Source organism: Neophocaena asiaeorientalis, unplaced genomic scaffold (genome assembly GCF_003031525.2).
Source record: "Neophocaena asiaeorientalis asiaeorientalis breed wild unplaced genomic scaffold, Neophocaena_asiaeorientalis_V1.1 scaffold1217, whole genome shotgun sequence".
Taxonomy (NCBI): Eukaryota; Metazoa; Chordata; class Mammalia; order Artiodactyla; family Phocoenidae; genus Neophocaena; species Neophocaena asiaeorientalis.
Window position 1 is genome coordinate 7099 of NW_020172265.1, and position 15028 is coordinate 22126.

Genomic DNA, 15028 nt, shown 5'->3' on the forward strand with positions numbered 1-15028 from the left:
CACAAGCCTACTTGTCAAGGTTATAAAACAAAACAAATCTAAAAAACAAGAAAACCAATCTTAGGATCATTCCACATTTGACGATGCTACTTCATCTTAGTACTCAGAAAATAGAGAAATTTATGTGTAACCCAAATGAGAGTACTTTTGATTTTTAAATATTCAATGACTTCAGGATACTAGAATAGCTCTTAATTGAATTAATACAACTTTAGATGTGAAGAGCATCTTTATAACATTGACTAAAATTTATTTAATATTTTGGGAAGTAAACCAATTGTTTTTACATATATGAAAATGACAATAATGCCATCCTGTAGTTTTTATGCATATAAAATTCTTTAAAATAAATATTAACTAATTTCTTACACACATTTTGGGTTTTCACATTATTGCTCAGATGGAGAGAGACACCCCCCCCCCACCGGAAACTAATATTCTCTGAATACCTAAATCACAAGTATTCTGCTAGGTGCTTTGACAAATATCATCTCATTAAGAAAAACAATAGTAAATGAAGTTTTATAGTTTTTTATGACCTACCAACCATAAGAACTGAATATTGGTATGTAGCAACATTATAGAGGTTAGCCTAAGCTAAAACCCATAGCATCTTTAAGAAAGGGTAAAGGAAAGAAGAAAACAAACAAACAAACAAAAAGAATACAACATTATATAAAGATTTTAAAAACAAATTTCACCCGACTGGACCAGATATTCACATCACTGACTTTGACTAGAGTTTCATATTTAGTGAAAGGCATTTATTTATAAGTAGAGGGCAAATAAGTGCTGTAAGGCGCGTACAATGGTACAAACATGGCAGGTTTTCAATAAAATAAGTTTTACTTCTGTTGATATGTTAATATGTTTGTTGTTGTTCATTTATCAATCTAGTACAAATCAGCCTAAATAAGTAGCACGGCATCGCCCTGTAAAACTTTGGAGGTCCCACCTAAGCTTAGTGTTCTCTGAAGTCCTCCATGATTTATTATCTGTTCCAACTAATTTAGTACAAGCCTTATATTGTTATTCATCTTTCTACGTTTATGCACTGACTTTTTATGGCTTATATCTTCACAGCTCTAATAATATCGAATACAATTTAATAAGAGGTAGTTAACTACCTCAATTTATAACTACTTGTTATAAATCCTATGTTTCATGAGATTATATCTTATCAACTATGTTCTGGAAAGAGAATTACACGTGTTTGCTCAACTCTGCTGACTCACCATTGCTTGCAGAATAATAACCAAATTCCCGTGTATGGAACTCAAAGCCCTAACCTGTGGCCCTATGCTAGACTTCCATCCTACCTACATTCCAGCCACTACCACAGAGCATTTGCCAAACTCACTGTATACTTCTGTACCTCCAAACACTGGTCAGTATGATTCTTTCTGCAATTCCAGATGGCACACACTTACTTATTCTGCAAAGCTCACCCCATCAACTCTTCAGTGAAGCTTTCCCAGAACCCACCACCACTCCTACCACCACCCCCCAAACCCCTGCGGAGGGCAAATCCTTCCTCCGTTTGGCAGCCATTTTTATTAAAGTACTTTTCTCCTTTAGTAAAAGGAAATTATTATTATTAGTCTGCCTTCTCCTTTGTGAAACTTTCCAAGACTCCATTATTATTATTATTATTAATTATTATTATTAATTATTCTGCTTCCTCTTCTGTGAACTCTCTAAGCCTCCCAGATCCAGAGTTAAGCACTGCATTTATTGCCCAACCCTGTCCCTCATACGTAATTCTCTCCCAGCGCATAACACAGCACCCTGGCGTTACTTATCTTTATAATTACCTGCCCTACACAGATGTAGAGAACGAACGTATGGACCCCAAGGGGGGAAAACCGCGGGGGGGTGGGGGGGTGGTGTGCTGAATTGGGCGATTGGGATTGACATGTATACACTGATGTGTATAAAACTGATGACTAATAAGAACCTGCAGTATAAACAAACAACAAAACAAAACAAAAATAATTACCTGCCCTATTAGACACTGTGCTCCTTGAGGACATCATCTCATTCATCATTGCACCCCCAGAGCCTAGTCAGCACTTGATACACAGTAGATGTTCAATAAATGTTATTAAATTAATAAACAAAATACAATTGCTTTCTGCCAAATCAGAAAAGAACTGGTACCGAGCATTCCGTTTAGACACCTGCCTCCTTAACATTCAAGCAGAAACCTTGCTCTCCAGTGATTAAACAAGAGCAAAACAAAGTGGATGTGCAGAAAGTAAGGCGACTGAAGGAACTGGGGAGAAGTTAGGCTTCCAGCAAGGGCAAAGGTAGGCCCTTTACATGTTGAACAATTCCCTCACGTTAGCTCCAGGAGGGTTATTTACAAAGCAGTGACTGCTGTAAGCAATGCTTTGCTAACCTTCAGTAAGATAATCCCTAATGAAACTGTTTCCTCACCTCCACTAAGTGACAGATAAATGTCCATATTTGCATAGACATTTCCTTAGAGAATAATCGACTGGGAATATAACAACTACATGTATTTTTAACATCAGTTAATTATACAAAAGCATTTAATATACATAATTTTTAATGAAAAGAACACAAACCAGAATTAATGTGGCATGATGTTAAAAAATTACTGTATCCTAACATGCCTACTCTATATCACAAGAAAATATCTGTACTCATGTATACTACAGCATAATCTTTTTCTATGTGTTCTTGATTTAACTTCTGGATGGTCTAAATCAGAAACAGCAAAATGAAGAGACTAGGATGTAAAACCTACTGTAAATATGACGAAAGATATGGGAAGACGCAGAGTACAATTAATTCAGCAAATATTTTTGAAATGCCAGGAAATACAAAAGGCATAAAGATGCATAGTGTAATGCCACTGCTTTCAGGAAACTTATCTGAAATAAAGCCTTCCACTACAATATACTCACAGAACCGAGCAAACATAAGTAAGGATAGCATTGAGCTTGTCTTAAAAAGAAAAATGTTATGTACTATGACTGACTGGTTGCTCTGTTATCTACAAAAACAATTATCTTCAACAGATTTTAACACTCTTTCTACTGAACACATGGAGGTAAAAAAATTTTTAGGGACCTCCCTGGTGGCGCAGTGTTAAGAATCCACCTGCCAATGCAGGGGACATGGGTTCGAGCCCTGGTACAGGAAGATCCCACATGCTGTGGAGCAACTAGGCCCGTGCGCCACAACTCCTGAGCCTGCGCTCTACAGCCGGCGAGCTACAACTACTGAGCCCACATGCCACAACTACTGAAGCCTGGGTGCCTAGAACCTGTGCTCCACAGCAAGAGAAGCCACCGCAATGAGATGCCCACGCACTGCAACGAGAAGCCCGTGCACCACAATGAAGAGCAGCCCCCGCTCGCCTCAACTAGAGAAAGCCCACGTGCAGCAACGAAGGCCCGACGCAGCCAAAAATAAATAAATATATTAAAAAAAATTTTTTTAAACAAAATGTACCTCAAGCTATAAACATTCTGAGAGCCAAAAACTACTTTAAGAGAAAAATAAACATAAGGTGACTACATTTCGACATTTAAAAAATCTTCACTTCATAATAATTAAATGCTCTACACATACAAATTATTAGTTATACTTCACATATACAACATTGTTTATAAAAGTTTTAACTGTTCTTGACTTCTTTGAACTGCTCTTGGCCTGTTTTCTCAGAGGGAAAACACCTATACTTAGTAGGACAATATGCAAATGCTGGCCTTTATATCAAAAATAAAATTTACCAGCAAAAAGTTGGCATAAAGGTTTCTATTGGCTGAAAAGTATATCTTCCTCCTCTAAGTTATAGCTTCCTAACTCTCTCTTTTGTAATGTAAAAGCTAATTTGAGTAATGGATATAAGAATACAGACATATTTAATAGATGCTATCTCTTACTCATTTTTTTTAGGTCTTGAGAAAACCTCTTCACAACACAATTTCAAACAGTGGTTCTATTATAGTTGTGTTTTTGACTAAATATAAGGTGCTTAAATTGTCTTAGAAAGTAAACAGATATTAATTCATAATTGGAATTCTAATTGGGCACAACTACTAACTCATCCTGCTCAAGAAATTGTTTTCAATTATTTGTTACTAAAAATTATTTATTTTGCATGCTATTGAAGGCTTCTTTACCTGCAGATGGCTGGGAAACATTCCTGAAGACCTTTCTTTTTAACTAAAGATCCTTCAAGGCAGTACATAATGATGTCCATAACCTTTACAGATAAGACACAAATCTAAAATTAGTTTCAAATACTTAATTTTCCATAATTTAAATTATTAACTTAGGCCTCATTTGCACTAAAATTCTACATAGTTTGATTTTGATATTTACTTTAAAACTACAGTATATTTACTAAGATTACAGTGTACTTAATTTATACTATAGGCCATCCTTTCTCTTACCTGTGAAAACCATTTTTTAAAGACAGCACACAGTAAAATAAAGAAACCAGACTTGTTTACTTGAAAGGCAATTCCTATTTATGTACAGGATAGGTAGCTTTCATTCAAGCACACTCTATGTTCTGTTTTACTTATAGTGAAAGATACGGAAGAGACTATAACCTTTAAAAACTACTCTAATACAGTCCATTCCATGTGAATGGTAAATGGACATAGCAATCATTTTGATTTTTGAGGAAATTTAAATCAAGTCTCCAGAAATGATACGAAAGTTCATTCATTTTAGTCATCTCTTTCTTTCTTTTAGAGGTGCTGGAAATAAAGATGCTGATTTATATTACTACACTAGAATATTTAATTTAGCTGTGGATGTACTGATATAATTTAAAACAGAATATTCTTACCTCCACGAGAAGATCCACGACATCCGTGGGCATCTTTTCGATAAGAATTTCAATGACTCTCAGAATTTCCCCTTTAGCTCGGGCAAGAGTTGTGGTGTGCATATTCTGCTGGGATTGGGTATTTGCTGCAAGAGCAGTATGTCTGTGCACCTAGAAAAATATTTCCATGTTGCAGATACGGTCGATACTTGATACACTTTTACATTTCTAGCCACTGGTTTTTCACTTACTAATACAACAGAAAAAAAAATCAACAAAAACAAATGTCTTGGGGTGGGTCAGGAAACACTTTTAAGTACAAAGAAAGTACTTAGTACAATAAACACTCAGTATGTATTCCCTAATAGAATTCTAGTTCTTGGGCATTATATGAGACTTTAATACAATATCACCGTGACATTTTTAAAAAGGGACAAACAGAAGGTTTGTGAATCTTGCATATTCAGCATTGAGGTGGGTAGCAGTTAGGAGACACCAGCGCGTATAAGACATGATTCTTGTTCTCAAGTAATATTGGTAAATGATGCTTACATAGCACTTACTGTGTCCCAGGCACCATTCTAGGTGCTTTATAATCAAGTTGGGAAATTAAAAAAAAACATACCTCCAAAAATAATGAACACTGTGTAAACACAGCTGACCCTTGAACAATGCTGGGAGTTAGGGGCGCCAACCCTCCATGGAGTTGAAAATCCGTGTACAACTTACAGTTGGCCCTCTGTGTCCAAGGATTCAACCATCCACAAGAATGTTCAGTCCTGTAGTATTTACTACTGAAAAAAATTCACATAAAAGTGGACCTGCGCAGTTCAAACCCATGTTGTTCAAAGGTCAACTGTAATGTAAGTTCAGTGTGATTTTTCTTCCTTGTACAAATTGTAAGTCTTAACAGTTCAATGGAGAAACAGCATTAACAGGCCCTGGGCCAGCCGTGCAGGAGTGGGCATGGGGATGGGGTTAGGGACAGCTGTCATGGTGAGAAATACTTCAGTATTTTACTCTAAACCTCTAAGTGAAGTGGAAAACTTTTCTTTAAAAGGTAATAAATGTGGACTATTACATTAAAATATTAGTTAGAACACTAAGAATGTGGGAATCATTGGCAATTAGACCATTAACATTAAAATATTTAAAAATTACCTTTCTAGTCAAATGCTGGAGTAGAACAAACCCCAAGCATGGCTATTCTAACAGTTCATTTAAAAATATTCATATGTAAATGGTGAAAATTAAGTTTAAAAACACAATTAATATAAAATACTTGTTTACTCTCTTTAAAGAGGCAAGTTAATGCCTGGCCTTTATAAGACCTGTATCTGTATCAGACTAATGTAAGGCTTATACAGTATAGTCACTATTAGTATCTCTGTATATTCCACTGATATGAAAAACTGGTAAAAAACAAATCCCACGTCTAATAAATCTGTTCATTTATACATACATATACTTTATAAAAATATATACTATCTACAAAATATAGACATATATATATATGTATATTTTAAACACAGTGGACTCTCAGTGCACCACTATGCACTCTTAGAAAAACATAGCCCCTTAGTCTGCAAATCTATTTTAGGTGTGAATTCAAAGTCCCACTGCCTCATATAAACCCATACAATCTGCTACTAGGCCCTTCTTTCCTCCCTTCTAGCTACATTCATGTCACAAATATTTGCTGCATGCCGATTAAGGATGGCTCTGGGGCAGACATAGGCCCAGTAGGTTGCAGGTTATCAGGGCAGACTCCGAGGTATTTATTTAGTCTTTTAAAAATTCATCCTAGCTACAGGAAAAACAACTCAGGCAGAGCCCATACCCCACGGACACTGAGTCCGCACATTATTCATGCTAAAATGGAACAAACCTTTAAAGAAAATTTAGGAGTTTGTCTTCCTTGCCTTTTCTCCCACTACTGAGACTTATAGGAAAGACCTTATAATTGGTTCATTGTTCTTTACTAGTTTTCAGTTAGATGTGGGCAATTAGAGCACTGAGAATTCGGGAATCAATTGGCATTCAAGTCTTTATCTGTGATATGTAATAGGAAAAACAATTAGCAAGTTTATGACTTACATTTTTGTTTACAGTTGGAGAGCCAGTGTTAAATAAGTTTTGTTTTGATTATAGGTAGATACTTACACTTGTAAAATGTGGATACCTTTAATATATTTTAATTTCAACAAGCCTGCTATATTTCAGATTAAGAAATTACTGTAAATACAAATAGTTACAAGTGAATTAACGTTGAGAACAGAAATGACTACAAAAGCACAAGTAATGAATGCACTGCCGTGGAATTCAGTGTGCACGCACACAGGTACATACGTATTCATCCCAGCCCTAAATTATTAACTTGCATTGTTCTAGAACAAACTGTAAGGATTATCTATAGATACGGACCCTCGGCTCACAATATGAGATAATTCCTCTAAATGCGAAGACGGAGCACACTGAGAAGTTCCTCTCACCTCTTTGGCTATAGTCGTGATGAAGGCGGGTGGTCTGGCCGTGGCAATGAGAGACAGGGCATGCCTCGAGGAGCGGGCAGAGTCAGCTGCAGGGCTCAGAGGCAGCCCCATTGTGATGCTAAACAGGGATCAAAAAAAAAAGGAAGAAAGAAAAGAAGCATTAGAAATATAGACTGAAAAGATTAGACACAGCTTATAATGTCAGTTCAAGGTCAATGGGAGCACTCAAACAGTTAGAATATAATGGACTTGCAACAATGAGCAGTGATTAGGAGTCAGGGTGTTCTGGCATCAAATACAAAATCGAATAATTAACCGTGAAGATTGAAAACAGTATGTGCATCTGTCCAAAGTGTTAAAAACGCCTTGTTAACAAATTATCAAGAACTAGTACTGAATACATATCACAGAGCTCCGAATAAGGCAAGAAAGAATATTGTGCAGAGCATTTTCAATTTTTGTTCCTTAAAAAACTTAAAGGTAAAAATTTGTTTATAAGGCCAAGTTGAAAGGCTGTATTTCAGGCCTATATCTGAGAGGAAGCAAAATTCACTCCTGTCCATAAAATTACCGAAGGACTGAAAATCACAAAATTATTTTTAGCTTATATATTATTTTTAGTTTGAAATACCCTCAGGAGCGCTAGTTTACCCTACACTCAATACTTTCAGAACCAATCTAATCAGCATTTTCTGCCAGTAGGTATTCAGTATTGTTGCAAAAAATTCTATTAACTGATACTTTCTCTCTATAAAGAACATACACATGACATGGTCCAGGCTATATACAAGAATATGTACATGATGAAATAAATCTTTCTAGAGTGAGAGTATGTCATGATAGGATAGTGATGCTATATTTTCCTTTGCCACACCTAAAACATAAAAATGATAATATTCTTCTGTTTGTAAGCTTCCTTTATATTTTATATAGACTACTGTGAAAAGTATTAAGACTTTTCTTTCATTAAAACGTGGCATGTGACCCACACATCAACTGTGTACAGGGACTATTTTGTTACTCAGTAAGAGATCCATTATAGCTTCTCTCGCTAGTTAAATAACCTTGGTATTTAAATATCCATATGAAATTATATTAAGATCTGTCCTGCTCCAATTAAATAATCTTTGTGTTTCATGTGTCAAATGAATTACATTTACTAAAAATTTTCAGGAAGTTTACAAGTATCTCTATAATTGATCTAAGAATCATTATTTTAACTTTTAGTTGAAAATAAGGAGGCATCATATAGGCATTCCCATCATTCTTAAAAGGTAAATTGATTATAGAAAATTCTGCTTATTTCTTTGTGACTTTTACATTGCTCAGTCTCTGTCTGATAATATAACTGTCTCTACTCTTTTTTTCCAAACTGAGGGTAGACACAAAGCGGGAACTCAGAGGAGAAGACGATGGAGAGCTTTCCTTTCATGTTTACCGCCAAAAAGACAGATGTGAGCTGAGAGAACAAACACACATAGCGAGCAATAAACAGAAGGGATGCGTTGGTGGGCGCATCACCCCCATGGAAGGTCCTGATGCCTTCGGACCCAATGGGGGCTGGACAGAGATTCTCATCAGGAGAGCAGTTTCTCTTCTGGATTAAACTTTATTATTGAGAATTCAGGAAAAGAAATGTTTACTAGGTGAGTAGTGCTGGGCTAGATTGCTTAAAAAATTATTGTCAAAAAAATTATTGTAAAGTTTTAGATCATTATTAAGCTAAGTTTTAAAAAATTCAAAAGCTAAATTTTTCAGATGCTCTATGATGTCTCCTGTCCTCAATGTGGATGAATAGATGTTGATAATATTGAAAGCCTGAAACAAACAAAAACGGTATGTTAATTGAATAATTCTGAACAAACCTAAATCAACTTTCCTAAGATCAGTAAGACCACAGGATGTTGAAGTTGGAAAGATCCCCTAGGCAACATCCCTGCCAAGCAGTCAGCCAGGGAGAAAGAGTGGCTATTTCCAGGGCGGCCCACCCCACATGTGGGAGGCATAAGAGGAGGAAAAAGAACTGGACGGGAACCGTAGGTAGAGGGTTGAAGTGGAGCTTCCCTGTGCTACTTCATGTCCTCTTGCATCTGCCCAGAACATCCCTATGAGGTGGTGATATCAGCATGTTACGAGGGAGAAATCAGGTCCAGAGAAGTTCAGTGAAGAGCCGAGGTAGCAGCGTAATGTCTCAGGACAGCCGACCTCTGGAGAAAATTAAGGGGGAGGGGCTGCACGATGCTGTGGGTAATTGGATTAATGAATCGCTAACACGACTAACTCAGCACTTTTGGATGCCTGGCTAGACTGCATCCCTGAGAGAGCTTTCTAGGGGTATGTTGTAATACATGGACCTCCGCTCTGTCTTCTTCAGTATCAACAGTGGATTGAATGAAGATACAGGATGCACGGTTATCAACTGGTATGGAGGTAAAGTTGTAACAGAGAGCAACTGTACTAAATAGCAGAACTGGAAATCAAAAACCCTCAAAAAGATCAAATTCAGCTAAAGAAAGAAGTCTTACATGTGGGTACCGATGACCAACTTTACAGGTAGGTATAGGACAGGCGATGGCCAAGCTTATGAAACAGACCTGAGGGTGGTTGTACTTGAAACTTACATCCGTGTGTTGGTGACGTGGCTACCTGCAGGGCTAGGCTGAATCAAGGAAAATACAAGGATAGAGAAGATGTTGCCCCTGCTGCCCTTCCTGGCTCTGGGTGCCCTCCTCATGGATGTATTGCTCGCTAAGAGATGGGGCCTGGCTTCCACAGGACAGGCGTTACAGCATCCTCCTGGAGTCCGTGTAAGTCCTGCCCGTTCCCAGCTGTGCTGTCGTGACCTCTTGCAGTTGGAAAGCAGAGTTTTATTCACATCAACAGGATCCTTGCAAACTCACCGCCCACCTCTAAGTCCTCTCTTCCACCCCGTCTCTGTTCCTTGCATGGAGGAGAAAAGTTTAGTGGGATGCTAAGAAGGGGCCAGGAGAGGCGAGGCAGAGGGGAGAAAGAGAGAGAAAGAAAGAATAAATACACATGGATATGCACATGTGTGTGTGCACCTGAGGGTGGGGGAGGTCAGCTGACAGACTTCCAAGGCTCACGCCACAGTGACAAGTGGATATTGTCCCCCTGCCCTCATGCTGTGCCCTGTGGCCACCCTAGACCGAATAAGCACAATGTCAGTAAAATGGTTATATTAAAATACCGACTTCACCAGGCTGATGAGAAGATTGAACGAGATAACAAATGCAAAGGCATCTGGCCCTGCCTCTGACAGTTATAGGTACAGCAGGTGCTTCTTCTCAACCAAAGATGCCTCTTACAAGTAGAAACAAAGTGAAAAGAAAATGAGATCAATGAATGGCAGGTCACTAGTTTCAAGTTAAAGGCTTAGTCACACATTACCCTTCCTCCTCAGCAAATGACCTTGGGAATCTGGGGAAACTGGCAAACTTCTTATAGGAAGAAAAGTGATAAAGTGGGGGTAATGGGGAAGGAAGCGAACCAAAGACATAGAGAAGTGCTGCCCGTTGGATTCCAGCTGTTGGGAAGCTGGACCACCCAACAATCTGTAGAGGCACCAACGTGTGCATTTGAGTGATTCCTGTCATCAGTGTCTGGCAGTCTGAGGGCAGGACTTCAGAATGTGGAAGCAGCTCTTGCTCTGAGGTTAGGGCTCTGCAGTGACCGTCAGAGCATCCACAGTGCACAAATGGGTGGGCTGCGAGCGTGATAACAGAAAGGAGTCGCCCAGGCAACAGGGGCAGAAGAGAAACCTTGTCTCTCCTGTCTACAGCCTCTTCAATGCACCCCTGCCAGAGTAATCTTCCCAAAGCACCAACTTTATTTCATGGTTAACCTGCTTAAAAACCGCACTGGGTCCTAGTGCTTAGAAAAATCTTAAACTCCTTGGCTGGAGATTCCAGGCCCTCCATAATCTTGATTTGCTAATTTATAACTCAGTCATTTCCACACCCATGCTCCCGAGGCCAGACTAATTTCAAAGCTGGTCCCTAAAATTCGATTCCTTTTTTAATCGTAGTATTTTGCTAATGCTTCTCTGCTACCCCTTTCCCCACTAGCACACTCTCCTCCCTCCCCTCTGTTCAATTCTTGTGGAAGCCCACGTGGTATTCTGCAATTGCTACAGCACTCAATTACCATCTATTGAAACAAAAACAACCAACGACAAAACCTGTTCATTCCGGGCCCTTAGCACTGACCCTCATTCTGAACTAGTTTTATACTGTGAACCAATAAACAGGTTAGGACCATGCCTTCTAATCCTGTGTACCACCCCCTACCCCCTGCAATGTGCCTAGTACAGCCCTTGGACGTAGTGGTAGCTCAATAGTTAAATGAAGGTAAATGAAGTTACCTGGCAAATGCCGCAGGAAAAAAAAAAATCACTTAAGCCAGTTATTCGACTGAATTGACCAAGAAATGAAGTCAAAGTAATTGATCTGGTGGTCCCAACAGACAAAGTCTAATTCTGCATGTAGTTATCTTGAAAGTCAAAAGTGTACTGGGTGTGTGATATATTTTAATGTGGAATTCTAACTGAAAAGGAAGGATCATACTATCAGAGGCTTGAAATTAAAGGGGATGTCTGCCTTATTCTGGAATCTGTATGTAAACACAGAACTCACTCTTTTCACCTGATCCTGCTTATCTGGCTCTTATGCAGATCATTTGTTACATAGGTTTATAGGGTGGGTCTTTGTTTCAGTCTTTATTCTGAAAAATATGATATGACACACTCTCACTTTTACTCAGCATTTCAGTATACACATCCAATACGAAATACCAGAGATGATAGATATTATAAATAAAAACCATGAATAGAAAATAGTCCACTCAGGCCAAGCTCAATCCTTACTTGACTGCTCATTAAATCCTGTTCTAACCCTTACTCCATGGCAGTAAAAGCTTTTTAAAACTTACATGTAAGACCACCTCAGTTAAATGTCACTGTCTACAATTGTCAGACTTCACCCATCTGTCAAATTATGGAACGCCATAAAGAATATTCAGGGTGGGGGGAACACAACTTTCATAGAATAACCTGCAAATCATAGTCAACACGATTATGGACTGAGTGCTTGTGTCTCCCTAAAATTCATATGTTGAAGCCCTAAGCCTCAATGCGATGGTATATGGAGACAGGCCTCTAGGAGATAATTAGAGTTAGATAAAGGCATGAAGGTGGGGCCTTGTGATGGGATTAGTGCCCTTATGAGAGAAACCAGAGCGCTTGATCTACTTCTCTCTTCAAATCTTGGTCACAAAGAAGTCATGTCAGGACACAGCAAGACGGCAGAGCCTACAAGCCAGGAGAACAGACCTCAGAATGAGGTCTTATCGGCACCTTGACCTTGAACTTCCCAGCCTCCAGAGCTGTGAAAAATAAATGTCTGTTGTTTAAGTAGCCCAGTCTGTGGTGCTTTGTTATGGCAGCCCAAGTGAACTAAGACAAACAGTAACAGAACATTGAAAACACTCCCCATCTGAAACAAAGACTAAAATTATTTTGAAAATACATAATTACGTATCATCTGGGAATTCCATTCTACCCCTCCCTGGTAAAATAGGTGTGTTGACAATTGTCTTTAATGAACAACCGTCTTTAACGTAATAGGGAATCAGCAATTCCTCTTTGTCATGTGGGACCTAAATCTGATAAGTCACAGGTGGCACTAACTTCCTAAACTCAAAGGTGGCAATTCCTCCAAGTGCATATCTTTTAGACCTATTTCCTATATATTGTATACATTTACAATGAATAAAATCTATGCCAACATGATTTAGTTAAATGGTTTCCTCCAATTATAAACTTTCTATTAAAAATAAATGTCATGTGAATAGGAAAAATAATCTAAATATTGAAGCCTAAAGCACCTTAGTGTTTGTATGATGTGATCTTTACTCTCTGGCTCTCAAATCTAAAAATTATGATTGAGATCTGAGTTAAAATGTCAATTCTTTTTTCTCCAGCTCTATTTTATATTGTCCAGAAAGAGTCTTTCCAACATATAAGGCTTATCTATGTTATCAGAGCATGTGTGGTTTCCAATGACTGTATGTTTCTCCCTTAAAGTTTGGCAACTGTGAATATTACAGAAAAGCAATGGACTCTGTGTAGTTCATCCACATCCCTGAGTCACAGCAGTACGAGGTGAGAGTCTGGCACCTTCAGCAGCTTGGCCGGCCCTGCTCTGCTGTTCTCTTTCAGAGTAAAGGTCTGCAACATGAACTAGGAAAATGGAATCAGAATCACAGACCACAACACATACAAAAGCACAAGGATTCTTCTGTACTCTTACATAAAAAAAGTAGGATATTCTACTATTTCTAACATTTTATCCATATGTCCATAACCATGCTGATCTAAAAAACCATGGATTTTTAAAAAAGATAATACTGCATACATTTCTATTATTTTCACAATCAGCTGGGGATGACTTAACCTATGATTTCAACGAAGTGCAGCCTTCCATTTTCAATTAAACAGTCCATCATGAATAAACAGCCCATAATCTTAAAAATTCCTCACGTAGAATTCTACCTGTGGATCTCTCATTATATAAAGGGTGACATAACCATGCAGCATGGAAGCAGCAGAATGGGAGTCGGGAGACCTAAGTTATAGTCTTAGCTCTCACAGGACTAGTGTAACCTCAGACAAGTTGTTTAATCTCTACAACTTATTTTTACTTAATAGCATATTAAGGGCACTGGATTGCATGCTGTTGAAGAAGATTTTTATCTCTAAAATTCTAGGATTTTATTAAATGTTTATTGCAAATAACAAGGCAAATCATATAACAGGTGTTTGAATACATAAGAATAAACACATAGTATCGAAACATGGCCCAAGCTGTCAAGGAGTTTACTGATATTTAAATGGGCTTCTAGTTTCCAGAAGGCACAAAATGCTTGATGAAAATGATTTCATTACATAGATTTTAAAAATCTGAAAATTCTGAGTTGACCTCTTTTAGGTCCTTTTAATAGGTTGTTTTGAATTTAGTACTCTGTTGGTCTTTAATTCTCTGGGTATAAGATTTCAAATGCAAGATGGCACAGGGGTGGGAGCGTGGCTTTTGGTGCCAGTGAGACCTAGGTTTGAACCTCACCTTTTCCTGGACAAGAGAAAGCACCTGTCTCAGATTCATTTTATGATCTTTTATAGTCATTTTTACACTCTTTTAATAAAGAAAAAGGTAAAACCAACCCTCTCTTTGAACCCAATTCTATTCCCCAGAGATAATGAGTAAGGCAATTATGTTCAAGTTTTTGACTGGAGCATCCCAGGGCTTAATTTCTGCAAGAAATTAATAAATAAAATTAGCTACAAACAATGCTTAGTTTCATGTCCCTATGTGTGCAGCTGTCCCTCAGCCTCTTTGGGGTGTGCCTGGGCTTTCCCCGTCTGTCCTTTTGCACATCGTAGTTATTCTTCCCTACCTCTCCTCACAATCATTCAAAGGAAAGATTCAGATGAAATTCTTCCTTGGGTACTGTCTGGGTAACCCCTGTGATTCATCTGCCATGCTCTGAATGTCCATACCTTTTACTCTCCTTCTTTCCTGTAAGATCTTATCTTTCCTGTAAGACTGCAAGTCACGTGAAGGGTCTTTGTTTCATGAAAGTTTGTCACTACATATAGTACCTAACACTGTCCCTTCCACATATTAGCTACTCAGTAGATGCTTGCTTA

General features: G+C 38.2%; 1 protein-coding gene across 1 annotated transcript in view; it reads right to left on the minus strand.

Annotated features, from left to right (window-relative positions):
• Positions 1 to 4157: 4157 nt before the first annotated feature.
• WDR7 (WD repeat domain 7) overlaps positions 4158 to 15028 on the minus strand; it is a gene marked incomplete at its 3' end in the record, with an annotated part of 264187 nt that continues 253316 nt past the window's right edge. Inside the window, exons 22-24 of the mRNA XM_024761840.1 lie at positions 7306 to 7423; positions 4835 to 4984; positions 4158 to 4240 (exon numbers count right to left, since the gene is read on the minus strand). Of these exons, the coding sequence (XP_024617608.1) occupies positions 4158 to 4240; positions 4835 to 4984; positions 7306 to 7423 (351 nt within the window). The remainder of the gene's footprint in view (positions 4241 to 4834; positions 4985 to 7305; positions 7424 to 15028) is intronic.